At 42.9% G+C, this 27,733-nt stretch overlaps 1 protein-coding gene and 1 pseudogene across 5 annotated transcripts; one reads left to right on the top strand and one right to left on the bottom strand.

Annotated features, from left to right (window-relative positions):
• The first annotated feature begins 1,350 nt into the window (after positions 1-1,350).
• PLAAT5 (phospholipase A and acyltransferase 5) lies at positions 1,351-16,940 on the top strand. 5 transcript variants are annotated; one of them, XM_020286363.2, is made up of 6 exons: positions 1,351-1,624; positions 2,150-2,279; positions 3,530-3,632; positions 12,298-12,406; positions 15,027-15,289; positions 16,681-16,940. In XM_020286363.2, exons 1-6 carry the CDS (start codon positions 1,477-1,479, stop codon positions 16,771-16,773), a joined length of 846 nt encoding a protein of 281 aa, XP_020141952.1. In that variant the 5' UTR covers positions 1,351-1,476; the 3' UTR covers positions 16,774-16,940. The 5 variants fall into 5 exon arrangements, with proteins under 5 accessions (XP_020141952.1, XP_012633627.1, XP_012633628.1 ...); XM_012778173.2 differs by having other exon boundaries at positions 2,189-2,279; positions 12,298-12,412; XM_012778174.2 differs by having other exon boundaries at positions 1,353-1,624; positions 2,189-2,279.
• Positions 7,547-8,187, bottom strand: LOC105878564 (MOB kinase activator 1A pseudogene; annotated as a pseudogene).
• Positions 16,941-27,733: the final 10,793 nt, after the last annotated feature.

Genomic DNA, 27,733 nt, shown 5'->3' on the forward strand with positions numbered 1-27,733 from the left:
AGCAGCTCCCGTCCTCCCTCCAAGTGACAACGCTGTCCTTGCTGTCTGCTCAGCTGGAGAGACTGTGAACAGAGGGCCAGAGTGCACCAGTGGAGACCTGCAGGGGACACCCAGAGGACCCCGGGCCCTCTTTTCTCTAAGAACCCCATTTCTGACCTATCTTCAAGTACACGTCTCTCAGAAAAAAGTCACAAGGTTTCAAATCCCAGGCAAAAATGTCTCTGAGTTAAGATGGTCTGAAAGTGAAAAGTGCAGAGAGATCTTTTCCCATACCTGGGAGGTCTTCTTGGACAGCATCGGTACCAGAGCTGCCAATGTGCTGAGAGGTGGAAGTTCTACCTTTGCATCGCGGAGCACTCAAGTCCATCTTCTTCTAACTGATAAGGGGTCATCGAGTTCTCCTGTCCCTTGGGTCTTCCTGTTTTGGGGCCACTTGCATATCAGGGCCCAGGCTTTATCTGAAGCATGTTATCTCAGCATCTCTCGAGGTCCCTCATCCCATCTCACTCTTTATTTTTTTTGAGACAGAGTCTCACTCTCTTGCCTGGGCTAGAGTGCCGTGGCGTCAGCCTAGCTCACAGCAACCTCAAACTCCTGGGCTCAAGCGATCCTTCTGCCTCAGCCTCCCAAGTAGCTGGGACTACAGGCATGCGCCACCATGCAGGGCTAATTTTTTCCATATATTTTTAGTTGTCTAATTAATTTGTTTGTATTTTTAGTAGAGACGGGGTCTCGCTCTTGCTCAGGCTGGTCTGGAACTCCTGACCTCGAGCGATCCACCCACCTCGGCCTCCCAGAGTGCTAGGACGACAGGCGTGAGCCACCGCGCCTGGACTAAGAAAACTATTTTAAAAAGTCAAGAGAAGAGTTACCTCTGGCGGGAGGGAGGGAGATGGGCTAAGGGAGGAACACACAGGCAGGAGCATCTGTGCTAGGTATGTTGCAGTTCTTAAGTAGGATGGTGGATTCAGGGGTAGTGATTTTATTATCATGTTTCATAACTACAGGTGTTCTTTCATATATATTACATATTATGTATGTATAGACTACATTTTATATAAATTTATATTTATTTTATTGGTCTCAACCTCCCCCTCCACACGCTGTCGCGCCTCTGCTCCACGTTCGGCTTCTCCAGCCACCCTGGCGCTCCCGAGCCTGCGCGCAAACCGTCTTGCGTGACCGGCTACCCAGCCAGCAACCTCCCACGCCGCGTTACCCTGCCTTTCCCCAGAAGGACCCCCAGATCCCGGGCCTTCGAGCCCCCGCATTTTCGCCCCTCCGTGTTCTTGGAAGCGCTCGCCGCCCGCGCGCCCCCGCCGTTTGCCGCGCGCTCGCGCCCCCCGCAGCTGCTGGTCCGGTCGCCGCCAGCGCGCGCCCCCGCGCGGCTCGGCAGACCGGGGGCCGCGCCGACCGGGCACTCGCCGGCGCGCAGTCCCTAGTGAGGCCTGGGGCTGGCGAGGCCGCAGCAGTGGCATGGGCCTGAGCCCGGCCGCCGGGGGCGGGTACAAGCCCCGCCTCCCTAGGTTCCCCCAGTCCCGCCCCAAACCCGCCGTGGGGACCGCCAGTACCCGGCCAAATGGCAATCAACCAGCTCCCGGACGCTCGCCTGCGCCCAACTCAGGTGTGCCCCAGTAGGGTCCCTCCCCTCGAGGCCGCCGCAGCCTGTTACCGCGAAGGCTCCTTCTCTTAGACATTGTTGATTAACTGCCTGCTAACCGTGAGCGAATATTTCAGAGCGACCATTTGTTACTAACCCAGCCAAAGCGAGCTGGGCTCCCTCCTTCCTACTGTACGCCAGGCGGAAGTGGTGACAGTCCCCCCAGGTAGAGTTAAGGCTCTAGCTCCGCAGAAGCCTCTGCCTTGGGGCTTAGCCCCGAGGTTTCTGCGGTCTGTGACAGAGACAGCTCTCCCTTCTCATCCTCTCCCGGATTCCGTCCCCGGGGGTTCCAAAGTCTTTCCTCGGAAGATGAACTGAGTCCTCTCCGGCACCTAGTCCCACAGCCCCGTTCAGTCACCCAAAGCGTATCCAGGGCTAACCAGGAGCCAGGCACGCTTCTAAACAAGAGCGCGGAGCCTGCCCTCGCATAGCCGTCAAGGTGCTCGCTTGCTTAAACTCTCCTTTCACAGATTTTACCCCCCAAAGGAGGCAACTGTAGTTTAAATAGCTTTCCCCCTCACGAATTAGAAGAATGCGTGGGATTCCAAGCGTTGGTCCAGCTCCCGCCCAAGCAGCCCCAGCAGGGCACGTTAGAACCAGACAGAAGCGTCCAGCAGGGGTAAGATTCTTTGCATGTAAGACCAGGGGCTTTGGGTGGGAGAAGACTTCTGAAGAGTTGACTTGGATGGCAGTTCTGTAAAACAAATCCTGAGGTGGCTTTTGTGTGAACCAGGCTACCACTAACCGGTAGCGGAAGGCTGGCTTGCTCCGGGATGATGAAAGATGGTACTGGATTTGGGACCCGCTGGCTGCAGGCTGCCTGGAAGCAGTTTCTAGCCACACCGTCACTCTCCAACCCCGCCCCTCCCGCACCGAGAACTCAATCACTTTAGCAGGAGGCTTAAAATATTGACAGTTGGTCTCACTAACGAATGAATGATGCGACCTTCTTGCACATTTCCTTAACCCACTTTCATTAAAAACATGATGGTTGCCTCTTTTAAAAATTCTGCGGGGCTGAAATTTTGGAGAAGAGTCAAAGCATGGGAAAAGGTAAAGAAAAAGCCATTTTTGAGTTGGTGGTGTGCCAGATAGGTTGTACATATACCCTCTCACTTCACCCTCTTGACAGGCCTATGAGACAAATATACTGCTATTTTAAAGATAATCAAACTGAGAGTCAGACAGATTAACGTAGTGGCTCAGGGTTGGATAGCAAGCGGCAGAGCTAGGATTCAAACCCAGGTCTTTCTGGCTCCAAAGTATTTCACTCTGCTATACCACCTCACAAGCATATTCTTGCCTTTCATTTCAGCCCTCTCCTATAACATAACATTATGTTTCGAGGGACAAAACATACTGATTTCATTCATATTATTTGCAGTTTACAGTGTTGTGGCTTTACAAGTTTTCTCAAAATATGGAGCTAATTATTGGAAGAAACAGCAGACAGTTCAAAGGGCTTGCCTCTGGGCAGAGGCCCCTTGCATTTCATTATAAGCTCTTATATACTCTTTTCTTTTTTTTTTTTTTTAACAAAATAATCTATGTGCAAGTATCACTTTGAACATTTGAAAAGGATTATTGGAAATTAAAAAAAAAATCCTGAAAGCTACTCCTTGCTATCATTAGCATTTTAAATAATTGCCAGAAAACCAGTAAACAGAAATTTATTTTGTACAAAAGCTAATGGCTTCACAGAAACAAATTCAAAGGGAAATATTCTCTACAATCCCGAAACTGAAAGGTATCCTAAAATCACAAATCTGCAGTGATTTGAAATTAGAAGTGATTTGGAATCTGATACAGATTTTCCAGTCATTGTGCAATAGTGTTATTTGTTAACTATGTGATTGCAAAATCATTCAGGGAGAAGTCTGTAGTTATCTTGGAGACCACACCTAGCCAGAGGAGAGCAGAGTTGAATTCCAAGCCTGAGAGTGAAGACAAGTTAATAAACGAGGCAGCTGAGGTAGGTATTATAAGAATTCTTATCTTTTACCTTCTGGCGACTTCTCTACATATTGCATTTTACTTTATTTAGGCTGTGCCTAATAAACGTCCATACTGATTTGGGATGTTACTCACTCTGTTTCTTTTAAATAGCTTTATTAAGGTGTAATTGACATATAGTAAATTCCACATATTAAAAGTACACAATTTGATACATTTTGGCATATGTATACACCTATGAAATCATCTCCAGAATCAAGATAATGAACATCTTCATCATGTACAAAAGTTTCTTTATGCCTCTTTGTAATCCCTCCCTTTTTCCAACCTACCCCTATCCGCAGGCAACAGTTGATTTGCTTTTTGTCATTATGGATTAGTTTGCATTTTCTAGAGATTTATATAGATGAAATCAAATCGTATGTGCTGTTTTTTGTCTGCTTTCACTTAACTATTTTGAGTTACATCCATGTTATTGCCTATTATCAATAGTTCATTCCTTTTCATTACTGAGCAGTATACCACTATTTGTTTATCCAATTACTTGGTTTTTTCTTTTCTTTTTTTCTTTCAGCATATTATGGGGGTACAAATATTAAGGTTACATATATTGACCATGCCCCCCTCTCCCCTCCCACCCATCTGACACCCAATAAATGTTATTCCTATATGTCTACTTAAGTGTTGATTCGTTAATACCAATTTGCTGGTGGGTACATTGTGGTCCAATTACTTGTTGATGAGCATTTGGGTTGTTTCTAGTTTTTGACTATTACAAATAAAGATGCTTGAACATTTATTTATGTACAGAAATTTATTTTTTCTCTTGAATGAATACCTAGGAATGAAATGGCTAGGTCATGTGGTAAGTGTATGTTTAACTTAGTGTTTTCCAAAGTGGTCGTATCATTTTATATTCTCACCAGTAGTATATGAGAGTTGTCGTTCCTCCACATACTCATCAGCATTTGGCATGGTCAGTCTTCTAAATTTTAGCTATTTTAATAAGCATGTAGGTATCTCATTGTGGTTTTAATTTATATTTCCCTAATGACTGATGATGTTGAATAGCTTTTAATGTGTTTATTTGCCGTACCTATATATCATCTTTGGTGAAGTGTTCGCATTTTTTTGCCCATTTTTTCTATTGGTTTGTATGTTTGGAGAGTTCTTCAGAAATACTGTATACAAGTACTTCATCAGATACATACTTACTTTGCAATATTTTCTTTCAGTCTTTAGCTTGTCTTTTCAAAATACATTCTAAAATTTTGATGAAGTCCAGTTTATCAGCTTTTTCTTTTATGAATTGTGCCTTTGCTGTTGTATCTAAGAAATCTTTACCTCATCCAAGGTCACAAAGATTTGGCTTCTTCTAGATATTTTATTTAGTTTTTACATTGTATCTTTGTTACATCTTGAGCTAACTTTTGTATATGGCGTGAGGTATGGATCAAAGGTTACTTTTTCCCTTATGGCTATACAGTTGTTGTAGCACCATTTGCTGAAAAGACAATACTTTCTTCACTACGTCACTTTTGCACCTTTGTAAAAAAAATCACTTATCTATATACTTGTAGGTCTCCTTCTGGTCTCTGTTTAGTTCCATTGATCCTATTTGTCTATGGTGAGGCAAGTACCACATTATCTTGATTACCTTACCTTTAAAATAACACTTAAAGTCAAGTAATGTTAGCCCTTCAACCTTGTTTTTTTTTCAAAGTTATTTTGGCTATTCTAGGTTCTACAAAAAGCCTACTGGGATTTTGATTGGAATTGCATTGAATTTTTAGATAACTGGCATTAACGATATTGAGTCTTCTGAACCCTGTTCTATTTATTTAGATCCTTTTAAATTTTTCTCAGCAATATTTTATAATTTTCATTTTACAGATAATGCTCATCTTTTCAAAGATTTGCAGATTTTGGCCAGTATTTAATATTTTTTGATACTACTGAAGTGATATTTAAAAATATTTAAAAGAAAAATTAAAATATGTCAATTACTGATTGTTGTTAGTAAATGGAAATACAAAAAAACTTATTGACTTCAGACTTTTCTTCTTGTTCTATTACAGGTGCTTATTGCTATAAACTTCCTGTGAAGCACTGCTTTAGTGGTGTCTCACAAATTTTAATATGTTGTGTTTTCATTTTTGTTCAATTCAAAGTACTTACTGTTTTCACTTTTGATTTCTTCTTTGATCCATGGGTTATAGAAAATGTTATTTAATTTCCAGATACTTAAAGTTTTTCAAGATATCTTTCTGTCGATAATTTCTGTTTATTCTGTTGTGGTCAGAGAATATACTCTGTATAACATGAATCCATTTAAATGTATTGAGACTTGTTTTATGGCCCAAATATGGTCCATCTTGGTAAATATTCTGTTAGCTCTTGAGAAGAATGTGTATTCTGCTATTGTTGGTGGAGTGTTCTATTGTATAATATAAATACCAGTTAGGTCAAGTTGGTTCATAGCATTATTCAGGTCTTCTGTTTACATTTTTTCTATCAATTATATAGAGGAATATTGAAATTTCTTACTATAATTGTAGATTTCCTTATTTCTCCTTGTAATTTTATCAGTTTATTCTTAATGAATTATAAAACCCTGTTATTAGGTATATAAACATTTAAGATTGCTATTTTTCTTTTTTTTTCTTCACTAATGGGGAAGATTCTTTTATCACAATAGAAATAGAACAATTTCAAGTTTTGATACAAAAACAATTAAAATAGGATAAAGCCCTTATGTGAGCTCAATCCATCTTTTGAATATTAACAGAAGCAAGACTTTTTTTACTTATTCCTCCCATTTTGTCTCCTATAAACACACACACATATACACACACACACTCTCTCTCTAAAGAATACATAGCACACGAAAACTTTAGCTGTGTTACAAAGTGTAACCTTCAAGGTTTCTTATTGTGGTTCTCCTTAAGTCTTATCCTTATTTGGATAAAATTTGTGCATTTCTCCACTATTTTTAACTAAGGCTTAAATCACAATAAAAACATAGAAATAATTTTTTAACAAAAGAAAACAAAATAATCAAGGACTCTCAATACTTGTTCCATTCTCTTATCCAGAATTTCAAGGCCTCTGGGGAAAAAAAAGAATGAAAATAGTGGCTTTGAGGCCTAAGTTTGTCATATTTGGGGGAAAGTTTTCTTTTTCTCAGCCAAAAGCTCCATATTAAATTAACTTGAATAAAGCCTTTCAAAATAAAAACCTGTAAGATTTTTTAGAAGCCATAAAAAAATTACTTCTGATACATACACTCCTAATAATTTAGATAGATGTGAAAGTCACTTTAAAAATAACTTTGGTTACTCTCATTCCACATATGCCATATAATGATTTAAGCTGCAATCATGGATTTTGAAAAAATATATGTATATCTTATCCATAAAAACACTAACATACAAACTTAAAACTAAAAGGTTATCCAAAGTTACACAAACATTCTAAATCTTAAGGAGTCTTGAAAATACCTTTCCTATCTGTAAAATAAAATAAAATTGATCTGATTTTGTTATTAGGAAATTTGTTCTGGAAACTTATTAATAAATAATTGGTGGAAATTCTTAACATCCATTATGCCATCACCTGAAACAGACTCAAATCATTTGAGTAAAAGAATCATAAGTAAACATATACTACAGGCTAGTCATCACATATTGCAACCAAGTATGACTCTGTGACAATAACAGAGTAGTTACACAGTGCGCCTCAGATTTGGCTGTGTCCTTAAAGGTCTCACTCTGAAGCGATTAGGTCAACCTACCTTTGGGACAATTTTATCAGTAGACAATGTACCTTTTTATCTTGTTTTCTTAAAGTTTGTTATCACTAATCTATAACAGATAGCAATGAAATAGCTCTAGCAGGAGATGAAGCAAGAGGATAACTTTCTGGAAGCAACGTTTATCTATCTTTGGATCCAAGTTTCTCAATTAATTCCTGAAGAGGTGCAAACTCATGCCTATCAATCAGATTAAACTCCTGAACAAAGAAAATAAAGTGCTTAAAGGAGGTGTTGACGTGAGCCTCCTCTTGCAGCTCCATCACAGAATCAAAGTGCCGATGATAAATATGGGCATAAACCCTGAATGGTCTTTGCCACAGGCATAAAGTTTCTGGGAAATGGGACACCAATCTTAGAAGGAAAAAGAGTTTCATCATCAAGCTGATCCTGAACCCAAGTCATCAAATAGTCAATGTATTTTGGAGCGGAACATTTGATTGGCTTTTTAATATTAGTACCATCTGCCCAATGATATTCATATCTTGGACCTGCAGACATGACTGGACAGCTTGCTTCAGTGCAGAATTCAGTAATAGTTCCATATAACATGTTGATCTGGTTGAAGAAATCCACAGTGTTAACAGCAATCCATTCATTGAGGTCCTCTCCTGGCAACATAACAGCTTGTCTCAGATTCCCACTCCTTAGAGTTGCTTCTGCATGTTTTAAGAGTTCATACTGATGAGATCCTTCAGGGATATTCTTCTTTGGTTTGAATGTTTTAGAAGAGCGGCTGCTGAAGAGGAAGCTCATCTTCGGTCCTCAGGTCAGGATTCGGAGCCCGCGAGAAGAAGCCGGGCCACGCGGTTCCGAGCTGGAGCTTGAGCCGCTACCAGGCCGTGTACACCTGGGCGCCCGCTGTGCCCGCCTCCCCCACCTCCTTTTTTCTTGATGAATTAACTCTTTTATCATTATGAAATTACATTTTCTTTTTTTTGAGATGGAGTCTTACTCTGTTGCCTGGGCTAGAGTGCCATGGCAGCAGCCTAGCTCACAGCAACCTCAAACTCCTGGGCTCAAACGATCCTTCTGCCTCAGCCTCTTGAGTAGCTGGGACTACAGGCATGCGCCACCATGCCCGGCTAATTTTTTCTATTTTTGGTAGAGACAGAGTCTCGCTCTTACTCAGGCTGGTCTTGCACTCCTGAGCTCAAACGATCTGCCCACCTTGGCTTCCCAGAGTGCTAGGATTACAGGTATGAGCCACCATGCCCGGCCTGAAATTACATTTTTTATTCCTGGTGATATTCATTGGTTTGAAATCTACTTTTTCTGATATTAACAAAGAAATTCTGCCTTTCTTTCAATTAGTGTTGGCATGGTATATCATTGTTCTTCCTTTTACTTTTAACCTGTTTATGCATTTATGTTTAAAATGTTTTTCTGGTAGAATAAAGTTGGGTTTTGCTTTTTTAAAAAATCCATTCTAACAATCTCTGCCTTTTAATTGGAGCATTTAGACCATGTACTTTAATGTGACTATTGGTATGCTTAGGTTTAGGTCTGTAATGTCACTATTTTCTATTTGTTCCTTCTGTCCTTTGTTTTTCTCCTCTTTTTTATGGATTCTTTTAGACTATTTCTTATGATTCTGTTTCATTTCGTTTGTGGCTTATTGACTATAACTTTTTGTATTTTATAATTTTAATTCTTGTTTTAGTTTTTATATTATACATTTTGGACATATTACAATCTGCATTCGAGGCATTTTACACCACTCTATGTACAGTATAAGAAGCTTACAATAGTATATTGTGGTCAGTGCCATCCTTCACATGCTGTCCTCCCAACCCTCAGCTCTCACCCTCTTCAATGTACTGCCAGCTCCAGGTTTCAGGAGGGAAACAGCCACATCTTTTTCCCTAGGCATGTGGCAAAAGAAAATGAAGTTCAGTTTTAAATCTACAATGTAATTCTGCTCTCTGGGTGAGAATCCTGGTTTTGGGAGCCCTCTAGTGGGTACTTGGCTGCCACTGAATTTCACTTTAGGGCCGGAAGAAGAGAGTTGGTTTGGTTGGGGGTGGGAAGGCGGTGGTGGAGCCCTTCAGGTCCTAGCTTTGCCATGTACCTGCTGTGGGACCTTGGATAAAGCATTTCATCTCTCTCGGGCTCAGTTCCTTCCGTGAAATGTTGCAGTGTGGACTGTTTGCTTTTGCCCATAAAAACTCATTCCTGCAAATGGGCAGGACTTCTGGAGTGGCTGAGTGCAGATCTCAGCAAATCGTCTCCCCCAAAAGCAAAGATAATGCTGGACAAAATTGCCAAAGACAGCCATTTAAAGACTGGAAATTGGATGAAAGGCATATAACAAATGGAGAAATGTTAACTGATAAAAGTCTACTGAGGCTTGAAATCTTGGACAGAACAGTGGAAATCTGTAGTGATTTAGTGCTGCCCCCACCTCTAGCAGCTCTGTGGGTGGGTGGGTAAGTCTGTCTGGGTGGGTGGTGCATGTGGGAGGACTGGCAGTGACAGTGGAGAAAGACCAACTTCATTTGGAGCAAAATGTGGAAAATTCCATGGCCAACGATGTTGAAAACAATAGTTACCTCACTGGCAAGCAATCATGGAAAGCCAAGATTGCAACTAACTTGAGGTTGCTGTATGCATTGGGACAAGCAATAGATCAACAGATCAGCCAGAAACGTAACATAGAAACCAAGCAATGATGCAGTTAATGAGGGGCTGGAAAATCCGCCAAGTATATCTGGTGGTCTGCAAGGTGCACACACGATCGATCTGGGAGAGACTAGAATGGGCCTAGTGAGTCTCTCATTTCTGATGAGGCCTTTTGAATGCAGAAAGTAAACTCTGGGGTAGATTTGTAAAAATCTGGAACGTTGAATGAATTCTCTAAACCATATAGAGATTCATCAGCAAAAGGTGAAGCTTTACTAGCTCAAGGTGTGGTTCAACCTCTGGCCAGTCACTGGCTGACCATTATGCTATATTGATCTAGGAAACCATGCTTAAAAATAAAAACAAGAAAAAAACTCTAAACAGATAATTCAATGGTTGCATGCTGTTAGGGAAACAGACGTCACAGAATTAGTCCAGGTGGGTCACTAAACAAACAAAAAACAGCAATAGCCATCAGCCCTGGTTGGGGGCAGATCAGAATACAGAGGTGCAATAATACAATACAATACAATACCTAAAATACCTACAATACAATTACCTAAAATGCCCAGTTTTCAACAACAAATTATGAGCTATGCAAAGAAACAGGGCACAGTGACCCATACACAAGAAAAAAGGCAGTGATTAGAGAATGTTTCCTAGTGGGCCCAGATATTAAATATAGCGAACAAATACTTCTCAGCAGCTATTATGAACATGTTTAAAGAAATAAATGAAATTGGGTTTAGAGAATTAAAGGAAAGTAGAATGACAATGACTGATCAAATAGAGAATATCAACAAGGAGCAGGAATTATAAAAAAAAAAAACACCAAATGGAAATCCTGGGGTTGAATAGTACAATGGCTGAAACAAAAAAGTCACTAGAGTGACTCAACAGCAAATTTGAGTTACTAAAAAGAAAAATGAACCAGCAAATTTGAAGATGGATCAATAGAGATTATCCAATATGAAAAGTGTGTATGGGGGGGATGAACAGCACCTCAGAGGCCTGTGAGACACCATTGAGCAAATCAACAAATGCATAATGAGAGTCCCAGGCAGAGAGAAGATAAAAAAGGCAGAAAAAAACGATACCTGTATAAAGAAATAATAAGGGTACAGTGGCTCATGCCTGTAATCCTAGCACTTTGGGAGACCGAGGTGGGAGCATTGCTTGAGCTCAGGAATCTGAGACCAGCCTCAGCATTCTACCACACACTTAAAGAAGAAAAATTACCAATCTTCCACAAACTCTTCCTGAAAATAGAGAAAGAAATGCTTCTCAACTCATTCTATGAGCCAGTATTACCCTGATATGGAAGCCAGACAAAGATATCTCAAGAAAAGAAAGCTAAAGAATAATATCTCTTACGAATATAGATGTAACAATCCTCAGAGCGATGCTAGCAAATGGACTCCAGTAGCACAGGAAAAGAATTACGCACAATGACATAAGTGAGATTTATCCCAGGAATGCAAGTTTGGTGTAACATCTCCAAATCAATTAATGTAATATACTATGTTAATAGAGCAAGAGACAAAAATCATATGATCCTCTCAATACCCCAGGAAAAAGTATTTGCCAAAATCTGTCATTCATGACAAAAATTCTCTTAAAATACCATCAAAGGGAGCTTTCTTAACTTGAAAAAGGGCACCAATGAAAACACTGCAACTAACATATTTAATGGTGAAAGACTAGATCCAGGAGCAAGGTAAGAAGGTCCACTCTTATCACATCTATTCAATGTATGTAGAAAACTAGGGAATCTATTCTACAAACACATGCAGGTGTAGCTCAGAAATGTTGTGGGTTTGGTTCCAGACCACCACAATAAAGCAAATATTGCAGTCAGCAAGTCACACAACCTTTTTGGTGTCCCAGTGCAATAATAGTTCTGTTTACACTATACTGTGGTCTATTAAGTGTGCAATAATAGCATTATGTCTAAAAAATGTGCATACTTTAATTTAAAAATACTTTATTACTAAAAAAAAAAAGCTAACAAAGTGAGCACATGCTGTTGGAAAAACAGCACTGATAGACTTTTTTAACACAGGGTTGCCCCAAACTTTCAGCATGTAAAAAATGCAATTATCTGTGAAGTGCAATAAAATAAGGTATGCCTATACTTACAGAACTATTAGAATTCATAAATATGTTCAGTAAGGATGCAGAATACAAGATTAATGTACAAAAATCAATATATATATATATATATATTTTTTTTTTTCTCCCTCCATTATAGAGCAAACCAAGACCCAGACCTGGAGACCTGATTGAGATTTTTCGCCTTGGCTATGAGCACTGGGCCATCTACATGGAAGATGACTGCGTGGTCCACCTGGCTCCCCCGAGTAAGAGTAAATACTCAATTGAATTGTTGATATGGACATTAGCAAAAAAAAATGGAAGCACAATTAACTACTGTGTTCCTCAGCTGCTGCCCTTTAGCAGTGAAACACTCTGAAGCATTATTGGACCTGTATTTACTGTCTGATGGATCTCGGTCTCTGTTTACCCATAACCACTGTGTGTCCAGCCCTGACAGTGATACAAATGTAAACAGTGTCCCCCAAGTTCCCTGACCTCCTAGAGCACCCTTTCTTTGAAAATGCGAATTTTAGAACTTAAGCCTCCATTTTGTATTGACAGCTGTTCAGCATGTCTTCCCTCCTATTTCCGAGGATTCCCTGGTAAGGGTGCAGATGCTTACCCGTTCTGACTGTCACTTGTTTCCTATTGTCCCCAAATGCTGCTTCCAGCTTCCTGATCATCTTCAGCACCTTCATCTTGACCTTGTCTCCCTGCTGTTCCAACGTCCTCCAGGCTGCCTCACTCTAAATGTGGAGATAGTCCTCCTTTCATTTCTCAAGGCAGCATTAACACAAGGCTGAGATTAAACTTGTGGTTGATTAAATTTTGGTGGAGATTTCATGGGGGGAGGAGGTGGTGATAATAGCGGGTGATTACAATAGCATGGGAAACAACTTTCAACTGAATGTCCAGAACCGCTGGTCACAGTGGTTGCCCCAGGAGATGGGACCTGCTACGGGGAGCAGTTGGGAGATGACGAAGGAGTGAGACTCCATCACATACTCTTTGATGCCTTTACAATTTGTATCCTGTGCAAGCATTGCCCATTCAAAATTAAATTAAAGAAGGGCACTGTACCGAAGGCCTTTGGTCACATCTTGTTTACAGCTGTTATCCCTGTGTCCTGTCCTCCTCCTCTGGCCCAGTCTCTCACCTCGCCAGGACCGTTGCACAGAGAACAGTCCCTTTCTCACTGCCTCTCTCCTCTGTCCCATCCACTCACACCCGTCCCACTTCCTGTCTTGGAGTCTACTCAAAGAATGTAAAAATTCATCTCCACCTCTCCAGATGAAGTCCAGGAGCTTCCCTCTTGTATAACCAAAGAGACTATTAACAGTTGTATCTTTCTCTCACCATTGGATCAGATTTGTTTTTTAATTTCAAAATATTACGGGGGTACAAATGTTTTAGGTTACATGGATTGCTTTTGTAATGCTCCAGTCCTGGTTATAGGTGTGTGCATCACCCAAATAGTGTCCATTGTACCCATTAGGTAGGCTTTTGCCTCTCCTCTCCCCCGTCCCCCTGCTTGATTTCCAATGACTTTTACTTCCCTCTGTGTACATGTGTGCTTATTGGTTAGTTCCAATTTAATAGTGAGTGCATATGGTGTTTGTTTTTCCATTCTTGAGATACTTCACCTAGAAGAATGGTCTTCAGTTCCATCTAGACTGTTACAGAAGGTATTAATTCATCTTTTTTATGGCTGAGTAGTACTCCGTGGTATACATATACCACATTTTATTAATCTACTCATGAACTGATGGGCATTTGGGTTGATTCCACATCTTTGCAGTTGTGAAGTGTGCTGCAATAAACATTCAAGTACATGTGTCTTTTTGATGAAAAGTCTTCTCTTCCTTTGGGTAGATACCCAGTAATGGGATTGCTGGATCGAATGGTAGGTCTACTTTTAGTTCTTTGTGGAGTCTCCATACTGTTTTCCATAGATGCTGACGTGGATGCAGAGAGAAAGGTCTTTCTTTGAGAATGAATTCTGCCCTCTCTGCTCCTGAATGCTGAATTGTCTACCTCCAGCTTTTGTAAAACCAGCAGATTTTCTTCAAATACACAGGAAAAGAACAAGGAATACTTCCTGTTCTTGGACAACTCATGGTGAGGGAGGGATGGTATACATATTTGCATATCCATATGGTTATAAGCAGAAAAAATGGTCCTGGTTTTAAATGACCCCCCTCCCCCCAGCCTTGGGCAAGTTCCTGACCCTCTAAGAGTCTCTGTCTCCTCTGAGGATTAAAGGTGATAATATAGCAACCTTCAAACATTTGAAATCTGGGGAACCCTATTTTCAAGTGAACCCTTCATGAGAATCCCTACCTTTGAATAGAGATAACAACCAAGTGGCTGTAGACGGAAGGTGGTGGTAGCAGGTGCCATGCAGAGCCCTGTCTGCCTGGCCTCACCTATGCCCCTGCAGTGGCCACAGAGGGAGCATGTCATGGAACCACCCTGATCATGTACATGATAGCCCCTTACCCAGGAACTGCCACTTACATAGAGGGTGATCATTGCACGCTTGTGAAGATCACTGAAGTCTGGTTAGGAAACAAGACCCAAATCCTAGGGCTTGGGCAGGTCAGTACAGCACAGCCCGGGGCCACATGGTAAGGTACTTCTAGAGTTTAATAAGAAAGAGACTCCTGAGGGGGTTGAGAGTGGGAAGTACAGTGAAGGGTAAATGGCTTCTTGGGAAAGTTGGTTCTTTGCAGATCATTTAACTCAACTCCCCCCACCCTGCCACGCCTTTTATTATTGATGGTGAGAACAAGGCCCCAGTGGAAGTGGAAGGGGCCTACCCAAAGTCTTAGACTGAGCTGGTGCTACTCCTTGCACTTTCCAACTTTTGTTTTTGGTCTCTAGATGAGGAATTTGGGGTCTGCAGCATCACTTCTATTTTTAGCAACCGGGCTGTTGTGAAATACAGTCGCCTGGAGGACGTGCTGCACGGCTGCTCCTGGAAGATCAACAATGAGCTCGATGGCACGTACCTGCCCCTGCCCGTGGACGAGATCATGCAACGGACGAAAAAGATGGTCAACAAGATGGTGCAGTACAGCCTGATCGAAGGGAACTGTGAGCACTTTGTCAACGACCTCAGATACGGCGTGTCCAGGAGCCAGCAGGTGTGTCCCCACTTGCCCTGGTCCCCGGGAGCTTTCTTGGAGTTTGCCATCTCAGTGACCAGAATGGCAGTCAGTGGTGTCATCATATTACTTGCTGTACTGATAGGGCCTTCTATTTCTACAGGACTTTAGGGTTCAGGAGCTATTTTCACCTCTATTAACAAACAGAGGAGTAGAAAAGGAACTGGGCTGATAGTAAGACTACCGGCCTGGAGCCCCAGCTCAGCTATCAAGTGGGGGGTCTCCCTGGTCAAGCCACTTTATTTCTGAGTCTGTTTCTTCCTTTACAAAAAGGGATAGGTGGAGATTGCAAACTATTGGCCTATGGGCCATATCTTGGATTTGTATTACTTTTTTTATTTGAATTACTTGTCAACATTTAAAAATAGAGAAATTTAAATAAAAGATTCTGGATTCTCAGCTTTTCTTGAGCAGCCAATTGATGAGGCCACTGAGTCGTCATTCCTGTTCTCTGACACTCTGTGGGGCTGCATTGTGGCTCCGTGACCCCCCACCACGCCACACAGGGCAGTGGTAAATTAAATATGGCACAGTACAGGAGAAAGGGCTCTGAAAGCCTAAGTATCTGCAACAGTTTGGGCTGCTCCTGTTAGTAGGTGATCCTTACTAAAACCCCATGAGATGAGCAGTGGACGTGTTTATTGTCCTCTTTGAATAGATGAAAAAAATCAAGGAAGAAAATAATTGTTCTATGTTTTTTCTATGTTTCTTATATTCTTTGAACAGTCTGGGCTCAAATCCCAAAGTTGGTCTGTCTACTCTTGCCCTCCCATCTCTCAGTGGGCACCGGTGGCCTCTGTCCACCCGTTGCCCCCCACCCCTTTACTTTCTGCATCCTCTCCTAGCCTGTATTCCATTCTCGTGAGGCCTTGCTCCAGGGCTAGGGCCTTGGCGGGCTCTGGTGCGAGGAACCTCCCATCCCACCAGCATTTGTGCATGAAAAGGTGACCCCAAGGATAGCGGGCATTACAGGATGCCCTCTGAAAAAACCTGGGCCCAGGAGTCATGAGACCCAAGGCCAGAGCTGAGCTTGGACACCACTTCGCCGTGTGGCTCTGTCCGAGTGAGTCACCCTCGCTGGCTCTCAGATTCCCCTTTTGTAGGATGAGAACCTCAGTGGTTGTGTCACCCTGAGCCCCATGGTGGAGGCAGACCCTGGGCTGAATGGCTCTGAGGGAGGAAGAGGATGTAATCCTGGCTTCCCTTGGTCTCTTGCAGCTCTGGGCTTTTGGAAACATAGGATACCACAGGCTGCTTCTTCTTTTAGGAAAAGACTCTAAGCAGGCTAGTTCCTGAATGGGAATGGTGGGGTGGAGGTAGGGGGAGTGCAAGCCTGGGACTGACTGTCCTGGGACTCTTGTGCTTTGCAGGTAGAACATGCCATGGTGGAAGGAGCGAAGGCTGCAGGAGCGGTTATTTCAGCTGTCGTGGATAGCATAACGCCTAAATCACTAACTGCCTGAAGGGGCTGACAACTCCAAGTAGAGAAAGAGCTACGGCAAAGAGAACATACCTCCTTCCCTCCCCTTGCTTTCCTCTGTCAATGGCCCTGGTTAAGAAAATTGTGAGCTTCTGGAAGAATCTACAATGTATCCAATTATCCCTCCAGAAATACATCTACTGTATGTGATCATAGACTCAAGGACTTTGATGATGGGAAGAATTAATATCTATTGGGTATCTATTATGTGCCAGGCACTGTGCTAGGCATTTCATATACTTATCTAATTTTACTCTCTTTGTAGGAAGGAGTCTTGCTTGTTTCTTAGGTCTTTGATGCTTGAATGCCATCAGAAACACCCTGGAGGCCGGGCGTGGTGGCTCACGCCTGTAATCCTAGCTCTCTGGGAGGCTGAGACGGGCGGATGGCTCAAGGTCAGGAGTTCGAAACCAGCCTGAGCAAGAGCGAGACCCTGTCTCTACTATAAATAGAAAGAAATTAATTGGTCAACTAATATATATAGGAAAAATTAGCCGGGCATGGTGGCGCATGCCTGTAGTCCTAGCTACTTGGGAGGCTGAGGCAGTAGGATTGCTTGAGCCCAGGAGTTTGAGGTTGCTGTGAGCTAGGCTGACGCCACAGCACTCACTCTAGCCTGGGCAACAAAGTGAGACTCTGTCTCAAAAAAAAAAAAGAAACACCCTGGAAACCTCTGCTCGAACATTTCCAGTAATGAAGAACTCTTTCCAAAATTCTTTTCATTGAATTAAAATACCTCTGGTTTCTTTCCATTTATCTTAATCCTGCCCTTTGCAACCCACAGTGTAGTTTGGGTTTGAGGGGAGGACTTTAAGAAAAACTGTTGAGTAGCTATTCAGTGGCCCACTTTACCTTAATCTAGAAACACATTTCCCAAGAAATATTTTCTTTTTAAAATTATACATCAAATTTATTCTTTATTGTTTAAAAATCCTTGATGGAAAGTGTCATTGATAAAACCATTCATTTTGCTTTCCTATCGTATAATTACCAAAATATTTAAAGTTTCTATTTTCACTGATTTTAGAAGAATATTTAAACTAATTTAATCAATTGGCCTTTTCCATGTGAATGAGGGAAAGCAAAGAGTGGTTTTTATGTTTTGAAGAATGTTGACATGGTGACAGGTCTGAAATTATGGCTGGGGATTGTAGTGCCAGTTGAGAGCTGAGGCCACCCAAGAAAGCTAGAGAAGAGTTCTCTTATGGCTCTGGGGACACCGAGAAAATATGAAGAATGTGGAAGAGGGCAAGAGTGAACCCTCAAAATGTTTCAGCTCAGATGTGTTGGGTTCTCCCATGAGCTTTTCTCCTGTTAGGAGAAAATAGACTCTAATGAAACTCTTCAACTTTTTGCTTTCCATCTTTTCTTTGGCAATCCAAACTCGACTGCCTCTTCCTGTTTCCTAGATGCTGGCATCGAGATGCGAGCCTTTGTCTCCCTCTGCCCTCACTTCTTTGAGTCGTGACTAGGATGAAGCCAGTACCTCCAGTTCTTCTTCCCAGAACCCCATCCTTCCCCCAAGCCCTGAAAATTAGCTGAGTTCCCTATACCTCTCCCTTCAATCTCTACCCATCATATGGTCTAGATTGAGACTTCCTTTGAAGCATAACTCAAGTACCAGAAATTTACATTGTATAAAAGTATATTCCTTTTAGCTATAAACTAATTCAGCCATGTGTCAGTGAACCCTTTAATTTGAAGATGACTTTTGAATTCATGGACCATATTAATATTAATGTTTAATCAAACAAACTGGATGTTTGATTAACAGACATCTCCCTCTTACCAAAGAGTGTTTAGTAACTTCTAAGCAAAGGACTCACCCATCTCTTGCATATATCTGGGACAGCAAGACACTTCTCTGGCTTCTTTCAGGTTTGAACCCAGTGGGGCAGAGACTCTCTGGAGCATATTGGGGTTCATGTTTATTCACTTATTCGAAAACCATTTTTGAATGTCTCCCACGTGTCCAGCCCTGCCTACCCTGACCTGTGCCTGAGCTCATGGGCAGTGGTCAGGGTTGGCCATGAGAAGTTCTGAGTCGGCTGGGAGGACTAAAGGCACAATGGAAACATGGGGCAAAGACCACCTGCTGGACATTTATCCCTTCCACTTCCAAGCTGTCTGTCAGGATGAGACCTCTGGAATGCACACCCTACACTTTGAAGATGAGGAGGGGAGGGTTTCTTAAAGTGCTTTTTTTTCTTTCAAACCTATGGAAGTTTCTTCATTTTAAGGTAGAAATTGCAATCTCTACTTTGAGTGGAACCACTTGGGTGAGACTTTTTAGTCCTGTAGATAGAAGTTACGTGCCCATCGTTGAAGGGGTTGGGGAGGAGGAAATCCTAAGGGAAAGCAACCTGAACGCAAATGTTTCTGAGATTGGTTAAACCTTGGTCACTTGTTTGTGTGCTTATTTTCCCCCTTTGTGGATTGGGCGAGTGAGGCGGCGTGGGATCGGTTCACTACCACGACACATGGAGCATCAGAGAACTTGAAAGCGCTGTGTTCCTGCACGGTAGGGAGGTCTGGTGTCAGTGACATAGGAGCTGGCAGTCCAGATGTTTTACTTAATGACAGAAAGGCTGACTTTAGGAAACAAAAACCTCTGCAGAAATCCTCATATGGCCATAAAGGGACCTGGTTTTGCTGGCTAGGAGTGTGGGATGAGGAGGAACATGTCACTCATGGGTACCAACTGACAAAGGAGGAATGGACCCCACCACTGGAGCAGCAGGCCAGAGGCTGCTGGAGAAAGGGCCACAGGGGAGCTCCTGGGACACCAGGAGTAGAGATAAGCTGCTGTCCAGCTCCCAGTGTTAAGTCTTTGTCTTATAATCACCTGTTGCTATCATCAAGCTTTGCTGTCAGCTGTGCTTGGGGAGTCAAGGAAGGAGTCCGCGGCCATGGTTCGTTGCACTCAGGAACGCAGCAGCTGTGGAGAGAAGAGGCGAGGGGCCACCAGACGTGGTCCACAGGAAACAGGCAGACCAGAGAGGTTCCATGTTGGTTTAAAATGGAAGCATTTTTCGGTGTTCTCTGGAATACTTTGGCAGAGAACTGGATTTCCTGCAGTCCTGCGGGAAGTGGAGGGGGGGGGTTGGTCAACGAAGTAAGACTTTAATGAGGATGATTCCTGAACCTGTAGGATTTGGACGCTTATATCACACGTAGACGTGCACGGCACTAGGGGAGTAGAAGTTGGATACACAGCATTCTGGTGATCATAGACCATTTTGATCTCCACGTTTCATATCAAAACACTTTTTTATCACCTTAGCAGAACAATTAATGGTTATACAAACTCTAAGAAGGCTATTTGAGTCACTAAAAGTTCTTTTCTTTCAACATTTCTGTTCCTTCTGCTTTTGAAGCCAACTTTCAGCTGGAGAGCATCTTTAATGGGAAGCCAACTATTTATGAACCCCATGCTGCTGCTTGGTCAGTGTTTTCTTTTCTTTTTGTTGCTGGGTTATGGTGGCATTTATTTTGTTTGAAAAAATATTCTTGGTGACTCAGATTATTATTATTATTATTTTTTTGAGACAGAGTCTCACTTTTTTTTGCTCAGGCTAGAGTGAGTGCCGTGGCGTCAGCCTAGCTCACAGCAACCTCAATCTCCTGGGCTCAAGCAATCCTGCTGGCTCAGCCTCCCGAGTAGCAGGGACTACAGGCGTGCGCCACCATGCCCAGCTAATTTTTTTCTTTTGTATATATATTTTTAGTTGGTCAATTAATTTCTTTCTATTTTTCTAGTAGAGATGGGGTCTCACTCAGGCTGGTTTCGAACTTCCAACCTTGAGCAGTCCGCCCACCTCGGCCTCCCAGAGTGCTAGGATTACAGGCATGAGCCACCACGCCCGGCTGGTGACTCAGATTATTTAGTTTGCTAGGTGAAATATAAAGATATTAATTTTAACATTTGTTTTAAGAAAGATTGCTTAAAGTTCAACTTCAAAATTAAAGCATATCAGGCCAGGCGTGATGGCTCATGCCTATAATCCTAGCACTCTGGGAGGCTGAGGCGGGCAGATTGTTTGAACTTGGGAGTTCGAGACCAGGCCTGAGCAAGAGCGGGACCGTGTCTCTACTAAAAATAGAAAGAAATTAATTGGCCAAGTAAAAATATATAGAAAAAATTAGCCAGGTGTGGTGGTACATGCCTGTAGTCCCAACTACTTGGGAGGCTGAGGCAGGAGGATTGCTTGAGCCCAGGAGTTTGAGGTTGCTGTGAGCTAGACTGATGCCACGGCACTCTAGCCTGGGTGACAGAGTGAGACTCTGTCTCAAAAAAAAAAAAAAAAAAAAATTAAAGCATATTGAGTTTATAACAATGTGGAGATGCTTTATAAATGATTAATTTTGGGTGCTTCCAGTTGCTTTTCAGAAAAGGGCTTTTGAAAAAAATCAGTGGAGGCCACAGGTTTGTTGTCTTTTTGTCTTTATGAAAGGTGGCTACCCCCACCTTTGCCTGAACCCATGAACAGTGGTCAGGGTTGGCTGCGAGTTCTGAGTCTGAAAGACGAGGAACCCATGGCCTGGGTTGATTTTCCAGAGCAGTGGCTTCCACCCTTTTCAGCAGAACCCTCTCTTCAGGCATAATATCACTGAGCTGCCCAATGTAAAAAAAGATTAAAAAAAATATGGAGCAGCTCTGGCCAAAACAGGACCCAAAGCTTCATGCAAAAAGCCAGAGGGGCATCTGCTAGACTGGAAGCCCTCGTTGACATGGTCTGCCAACTGTTAATGAGACTAAGATAATAATGACAACAACAACAGTGACATTCATTGAGTGTTCACGCTGTTCTGGGCGCTGTTTTGCACACTTTAGAAACATCTCTATAAAGACCTTCCTTTAATCCGTCGCTATGTCTTCATCTCCATTACTTCCATTACAGACTTCGTGGCCCCTAAACAGACTGCCCCACTCGGCCAGCTTTGTCCGGTGCTGTAATTGGTGAACGTTTATAGCAGTAATGTCTCCACTTGGCAAAATAAGGAAACTGAGACAGAGTTGACTTACAGGCTGGGTGCGGTGGCTCATGCCTGTAATCCTACCACTCTGGGAGGCTGAGGCGAGTGGATTGCTCAAGGTCAGGAGTTCGAAACCAGCCTGAGCCTGAGCAAGAGTGAGACCCCATCTCTACTAAAACATAGAAATGTATTAATTGGATAACTAAAAATATATAGGGAAAAATATTAGCTGGATATGGTGGCGCATGCCTGTAGTCCCAGCTACTCGGGAGGCTGAGGCAGGAGGATGGCTTGAGCCCAGGAGTTTGAGGTTGCTGTGAGCTAGGCTGACGCCACGGCACTCACTCTAGCCTGGGCAACAAAGCGAGACTCTGTCTCAAAAAAAAAAAAAAAAAACCCAAAAAACTGAAGAGGTACTGATGTTCCATGACTCCAGAGTTTCTCCCCGGACTGAGTTCTCACTCCACCCCCCGTAGAGAGGACACAACTTGTTGCTTCAGTTCTTGTGAACAGATGTTGGGTGTGGGGAATCACAGCTTGGTGTCTGTGCCCTTCAGAGACCTTGCATCCCAGAGACGCCAAAGATCAGGTTTTAAAGTTTGTACTACTCACTAATGCATCCCGCTGCTCACCTCACAGCCAAGGCCTCATGGTGGGATTATATGCAGTTGGCTCTGCCCCTGCTGGTGAGCCCCGTGGAGGGCACAGCCCTTTGCCTCTGCCCAAATTGTCTCTATTGTGATACATCTTTGGGCCTTAATAACCCTCTTTCCCTATTTATCTCATGTTTCATTGTAAATCAACTCTTTTTTTTTTTCTTTGAGACAGAGTCTCACTCTGTTGCCTGGGCTAGAGTGCCATGGCGTCAGTCTAGCTCACAGCAACCTCAAACTCCTGGGCTCAAGCGATCCTTCTGCCTCAGCCTCCCCAGTAGCTGGGACTACAGGCATGCGCCACCATGCCCGGCTGATTTCTTCTATATATTTTTAGTTGGCCAATTAACTTCTTTCTATTTATAATAGAGACGGGGTCTCACTCTTGTTCAGGCTGGTTTCGAACTCCTGACCTCAAGCAATCTGCCCACCTCAGCCTCCCAGAGTGCTAGGATTACAGGCGTGAGCCACCGCGCCCGGCCAAATACCTCTTCAGTTCTAATCAGCCTTTTGGGATTGATGCATCACAGAGACCAACAACCTTGTGGCTATGGCAGAGCTTGCCTGGACGGTGAAATCTATCAGAAGGGCAGCTTTGGTGCTTTAAGGAGCCCAGTCTGGCACAACTGTAGCAGGAGCAGCTTCACTACCATCTCAGCTCAGGGGAATATAGCAAGAACTTTCCATAGGTCTTGCTCAATTGCAGGTGCTGAGGCTTCTGTTTTCCATACTGTATACCCTGTGGGTGGGTACGCAGGGCAGGGCTGAGCAACTCCCCCAAAGCCCTGGGATTTCACAATTTTAGGCTTAAAGAATTCACCCTCTCTAATCTTCCATCCAAACCTCCTATAAAACCCATTACCCTTCCCTTCCCCTTAGGCAGTAGCCTTTGCCTGCTCCTAGGGAGATAAGGGAATGAAATGCCAGAGGGGAATTTACTTTCCTTATCCCTCCTGATAAGGAAGATGCTTATCTCTATGGGTTGTTCCCTAGGGAGGTAAAGGAATGGAATGCAAGAAAGGAACACTTTCTTTATCCCTTTTGGTTGTTTGAAAAGAATTTGTTTACTTTCCCTAGAAAAACCCTCTATAAAACCCAAAGCTCTCCCCTTTTCTCTCTTCGGCCTCCACCCATCTGCACCCAGATGCTCAAAATAAACGTCATTTTCCTACATGTGAGGCTTCGTGTGTCTCTGTCTCAGCAGCCTGGCAGATGTATGGTATTAAGAAAAGTGTAGAAAGCGAATGAGTCTATGACATTATTGATCTGTCCATCTCCAAATATGAGAAAAAAACCTGTTAGGGACTTCATTAGTCTCAGTGCTTTAGGCATTCCCAGAGCCAGAAGTAGACCTGGGTTAGGGCTCTTTTGGTTGCAAGGGACAGAAAACTCAAGAAAATAGCTTAAGAAAAGTGAGGAACTTCCTGGTTTAAGTGACTGTCAAACCCTAGAAAACAGTACAGCTGATTAATGGATTCATGACATCAGCTTCAAAAGAATGTGATGGGCCGGTTCTCCAGGAGCATGTAATTTTTGTGGAGAAGGAGGTGCAGGAACTGTGAGGATGGAAACAGCACATGACCACAGGATGCCCCAGGATCTTAGCTCCTTGCTCTTCTTTCAGCAGGACCTGGAATGTGCTGTGGTGCACAAATGCTGGTCCTTCTGTCCAGACTCATGGCTGAGATTCCTTAGAGAAGCTTCTAGTTAGAGAAGTTAGTAAGACACATGGGTAGTACTTGTGAACAGATTTTTCCCTTACTCCATAGGAAATATGTGTTTTGGGGTTTGCAGTTTCTGTGGTTTCACCTCAGTCCAGCATTATAGAGAATTAACCATTGCATGTCAGGATCCCTGGGAAATAAACTCTGAGGCTGAGGTTTATGGGCATGAAGTTTACTAGGGGAAGTGAAGGAACAGGCTTGGGCAGAGGAAGAAGCTGAACTGTGATGTAATCACAGCAAAGGCCTCTAGAGAGCTCTGGAGCTGAGATGGCCTTACAGAGCTGTCCTGAACTGAGGCAAGAGGGCCAGTCTTTCACACCCCTCCGTTTACTAGTCTGTGGATGCAGGCTGCCAAGGACGAAGGGGCTGAGCCTCCCAGAGAGGTCCTCAGTTGAGAGCTGTCAGCCATCAACTCTTTTGGCAGCTGGAAGAACTCATCCTTCAGTCCTGAAGGCAGTGGGGGGCAGGCAGTTCACCATACCTGCAGGCAGCATGCAACAGTATCCACTACCCCTACCATTTTCTGAGCGCTGTGTTAGTTTCTGGGGATTTAATGAAAAAAAAAGAAAGAAAGAAAACTCCTTGAGAAATTAAGGCTCTGGAGGAGACACACACACAAGAGAAAACCACAATATTGCCTGTCCTTCCCTTATATTATCAATGCCATCCTATAGGCAAATATGAAAACAATTTCCCTTTTTGGGATTTTGGATTTTACTCACCAATGTAAATGTAGCAGACAGGATGCCAAGTAACTAGGCTGTGTAAAAATATAACTTAGAAAAATATAACATCACCTCTATTTAGAGTCCCAATTGTGATGGCAGATGGCAGTGATAAACTCAGTCATTTCAAGTTTAAATTTAGCCATTTCAGAGTATTTTCTTCTCTTTTTTTCCTCAAGGATGGTATCTAAGTCACACAGGAGGGAGGTAGAGTCCAGCCTAACACTACCCTGCATCCTATGCTTGCATCTGTAGCAATACAGCTCATCCTCTCATGGTCTGTGACTGTTGGTCTGTCTGCCATCTTGCTGAAGTTCCTGTGGGTCTGGACTTTTCCCAAAGATGCAGTTCATCCCATCTTCCACTAGGGTGCACCCTCCTTGCAATCTTGAAACTCAAGTTATCAGTTCTTAGCTTTCGCAGTTCTCTTGGCCTATTTGAGGCCTTAGAAGCTTGGGTATGTAGTCATGCCTTTTCCAGCCATCTTTACTTGGCTGCTCCCTCACTTTTGTGCAGGGGAATATCTAAGCTGAAGGGCTGTCAACTGACTAAATTCCTGCTGGGAGTGGAGGGGTGCACGGTGGGATTCGGCGTTGGTATTTGATTAGCAAACACCAGGTCCAGGTGGGGATGAGACTGCTCCCACGCACTTGCTTACACATAGCTCTCAAGTACAGTTCCTTTCTATCTGTAGACCTGCAACCCAAACAGATTAGCTTTCTATGCTCTACACATCACTCCGTGAAGTGATGGGCATAGACATCTCTATGCAAAGAGAGAAAATGCAAAGCACAGAGAAGACTGATCCATAGCAGTTCTAAAATCAGGCTGGGCAAATGTTGTAGGCTCCATGATTAAGACTCATCCATATCTTCCCTAGAAGTTGTTCTATATAGCTCCTGGCTGCATCCTTTAGGCTCTTCATTCTGCCTTATAAGTTATTCTTCCATTTTCATGAAAATGAACATATGACTAAAGACATAATTTTCTTGGCCTGATCCTTGTCAGTAATATATTGGGGTCCAATTGTCTATTTTTGTTTCCTATGAATGGTCCATTTTCATGTGTCAGTTTCTGTTCGAAGTGACAGGGTTTCTCCTTATACAATTCTATTAAAAATTTTCTGGGTCTCCTGTGAGTCATATTGGAGGTCCACTCATTAAACAAAAGATATTTAAAAATCTTCTCAAGCCCATCTCTTTGTTATGCTTCGGTCAAGAAACAATACCCTTGGGTAGGACACAGTAGTATTCCTAGCACTCTGAGAGGCCGAGGCAGGAGGATCGCTCAAGATCAGGAGTTCAAAACGAGCCTGAGAGCCGGGTGCGGTGGCTCACGCCTGTAATCCTAGCTCTCTGGGAGGCCGAGGCGGGCGGATTGCTCAAGGTCAGGAGTTCAAAACCAGCCTGAGCAAGAGCGAGACCCCATCTCTACTATAAATAGAAATAAATTAATTGGCCGGGCATGGTGGCACATGCCTGTAGTCCCAGCTACTCGAGAGGCTGAGGCAATAGGATCGCTTGAGCCCAGGAGTTTGAGGTTGCTGTGAGCTAGGCTGATGCCACGGCACTCACTCTAGCCTGGACAACAAAGCGAGACTCTGCCTCAAAAAAAAGAAAAAACAAAAAAAACAAACAAAAAAAACAAGCCTGAGCAAGAGCGAGACCCCATCTCTACTAAAAATAGAATGAAATTGATTGGTCAACTAAAAATATATAGAAAAAAATTAGCCAGGCATGGTGGCGCATGCCTGTAGTCCCAGCTACTTGGGAGGCTGAGGCAGGAGGATTGCTTGAGCCCATGAGTTTGAGGGTGCTGTGAGTTAGGCTGACGCCACGGCACTCTGGCCTGGGCAACAGAGTGAGACTAGAAAGAAAGAAAGAAAGAAAGAAAGAAAGAAAGAAAGAAAGAAAGAAAGAAAGAAAGAAAGAAAGCCCTTAAGCTTCTTAAAAGTACTATTCTTTTAAGAAAAGATCTGAGAATCATATCATTAAAATATTTAGAGAGTCTTTTGTTGGACTGAATAATAATCTGGGCCATCACTGTTCTGATATTACATTTTAACAAAGAATTGTTTTAACATGCAACTCCCAGATTCTTCATGTTTGACAGTTAGTTCTTTTTTTAGTTTACCTTTCTATTCTTACATTTTACTCTAAGTAGCAAGCTGAAACCAGGCTGCATTTTCAGCATTTTTACCCAGAAATCTCCGTATCAACAACATCCAGTTTGTTAGGCATATTTTCTGTTTTCCACATACTGTACGGAAGAATGTTGCTAAAGAAGAAAGCTTTTCTTCCAGTTCCCACTAGCATGTTTTTCACATCACTTTAAGCTTCACCCACAGCTGCCTAAAAATCACATAATGCTTCTAAAAATAGTTTCTTCAAGACCGTTCAAGCTGTATATAACTTTCTCATCAAAATCTTTTTAGTTTCAGACCACTGCCTACTTCCAAAACCACTTTCACACGTGCAGTTATTTGTTAGGACAGCACTCTGCTCCCAGTATAAAAATATACATGAATTATCTGTTGCTGCAAAATAAATCATCTCCAAACCTAGAAGCTTATACAACAAACATTTACCTCACACAGTTTCTGAGGGTCAAGAATCCTGAAGCAACTTAGCTGGATACCTCTGGCTCAAGGTCTTTTGCAATGTTGCAGTGAAGGTGTTAGTGGGGATTGAAGTTATCTAAAGAGTTTACTGGTGCTGCAGGATCTAATGCGCGTTGGCTCACTCTCTGGCTGTTGTTGGAATGAGGCTTCAGTTCCTTGCCACAAGGGTCTGTCCTCAGGGAATGTTCTCATGACATGGCATCTTACTTGCTCAGGAGTAAATAACCCAAGAGTCGCAGTACCT

The sequence above is a fragment of the Microcebus murinus genome, chromosome 4, assembly GCF_040939455.1.
Source record: "Microcebus murinus isolate Inina chromosome 4, M.murinus_Inina_mat1.0, whole genome shotgun sequence".
NCBI lineage: Eukaryota > Metazoa > Chordata > Mammalia > Primates > Cheirogaleidae > Microcebus > Microcebus murinus.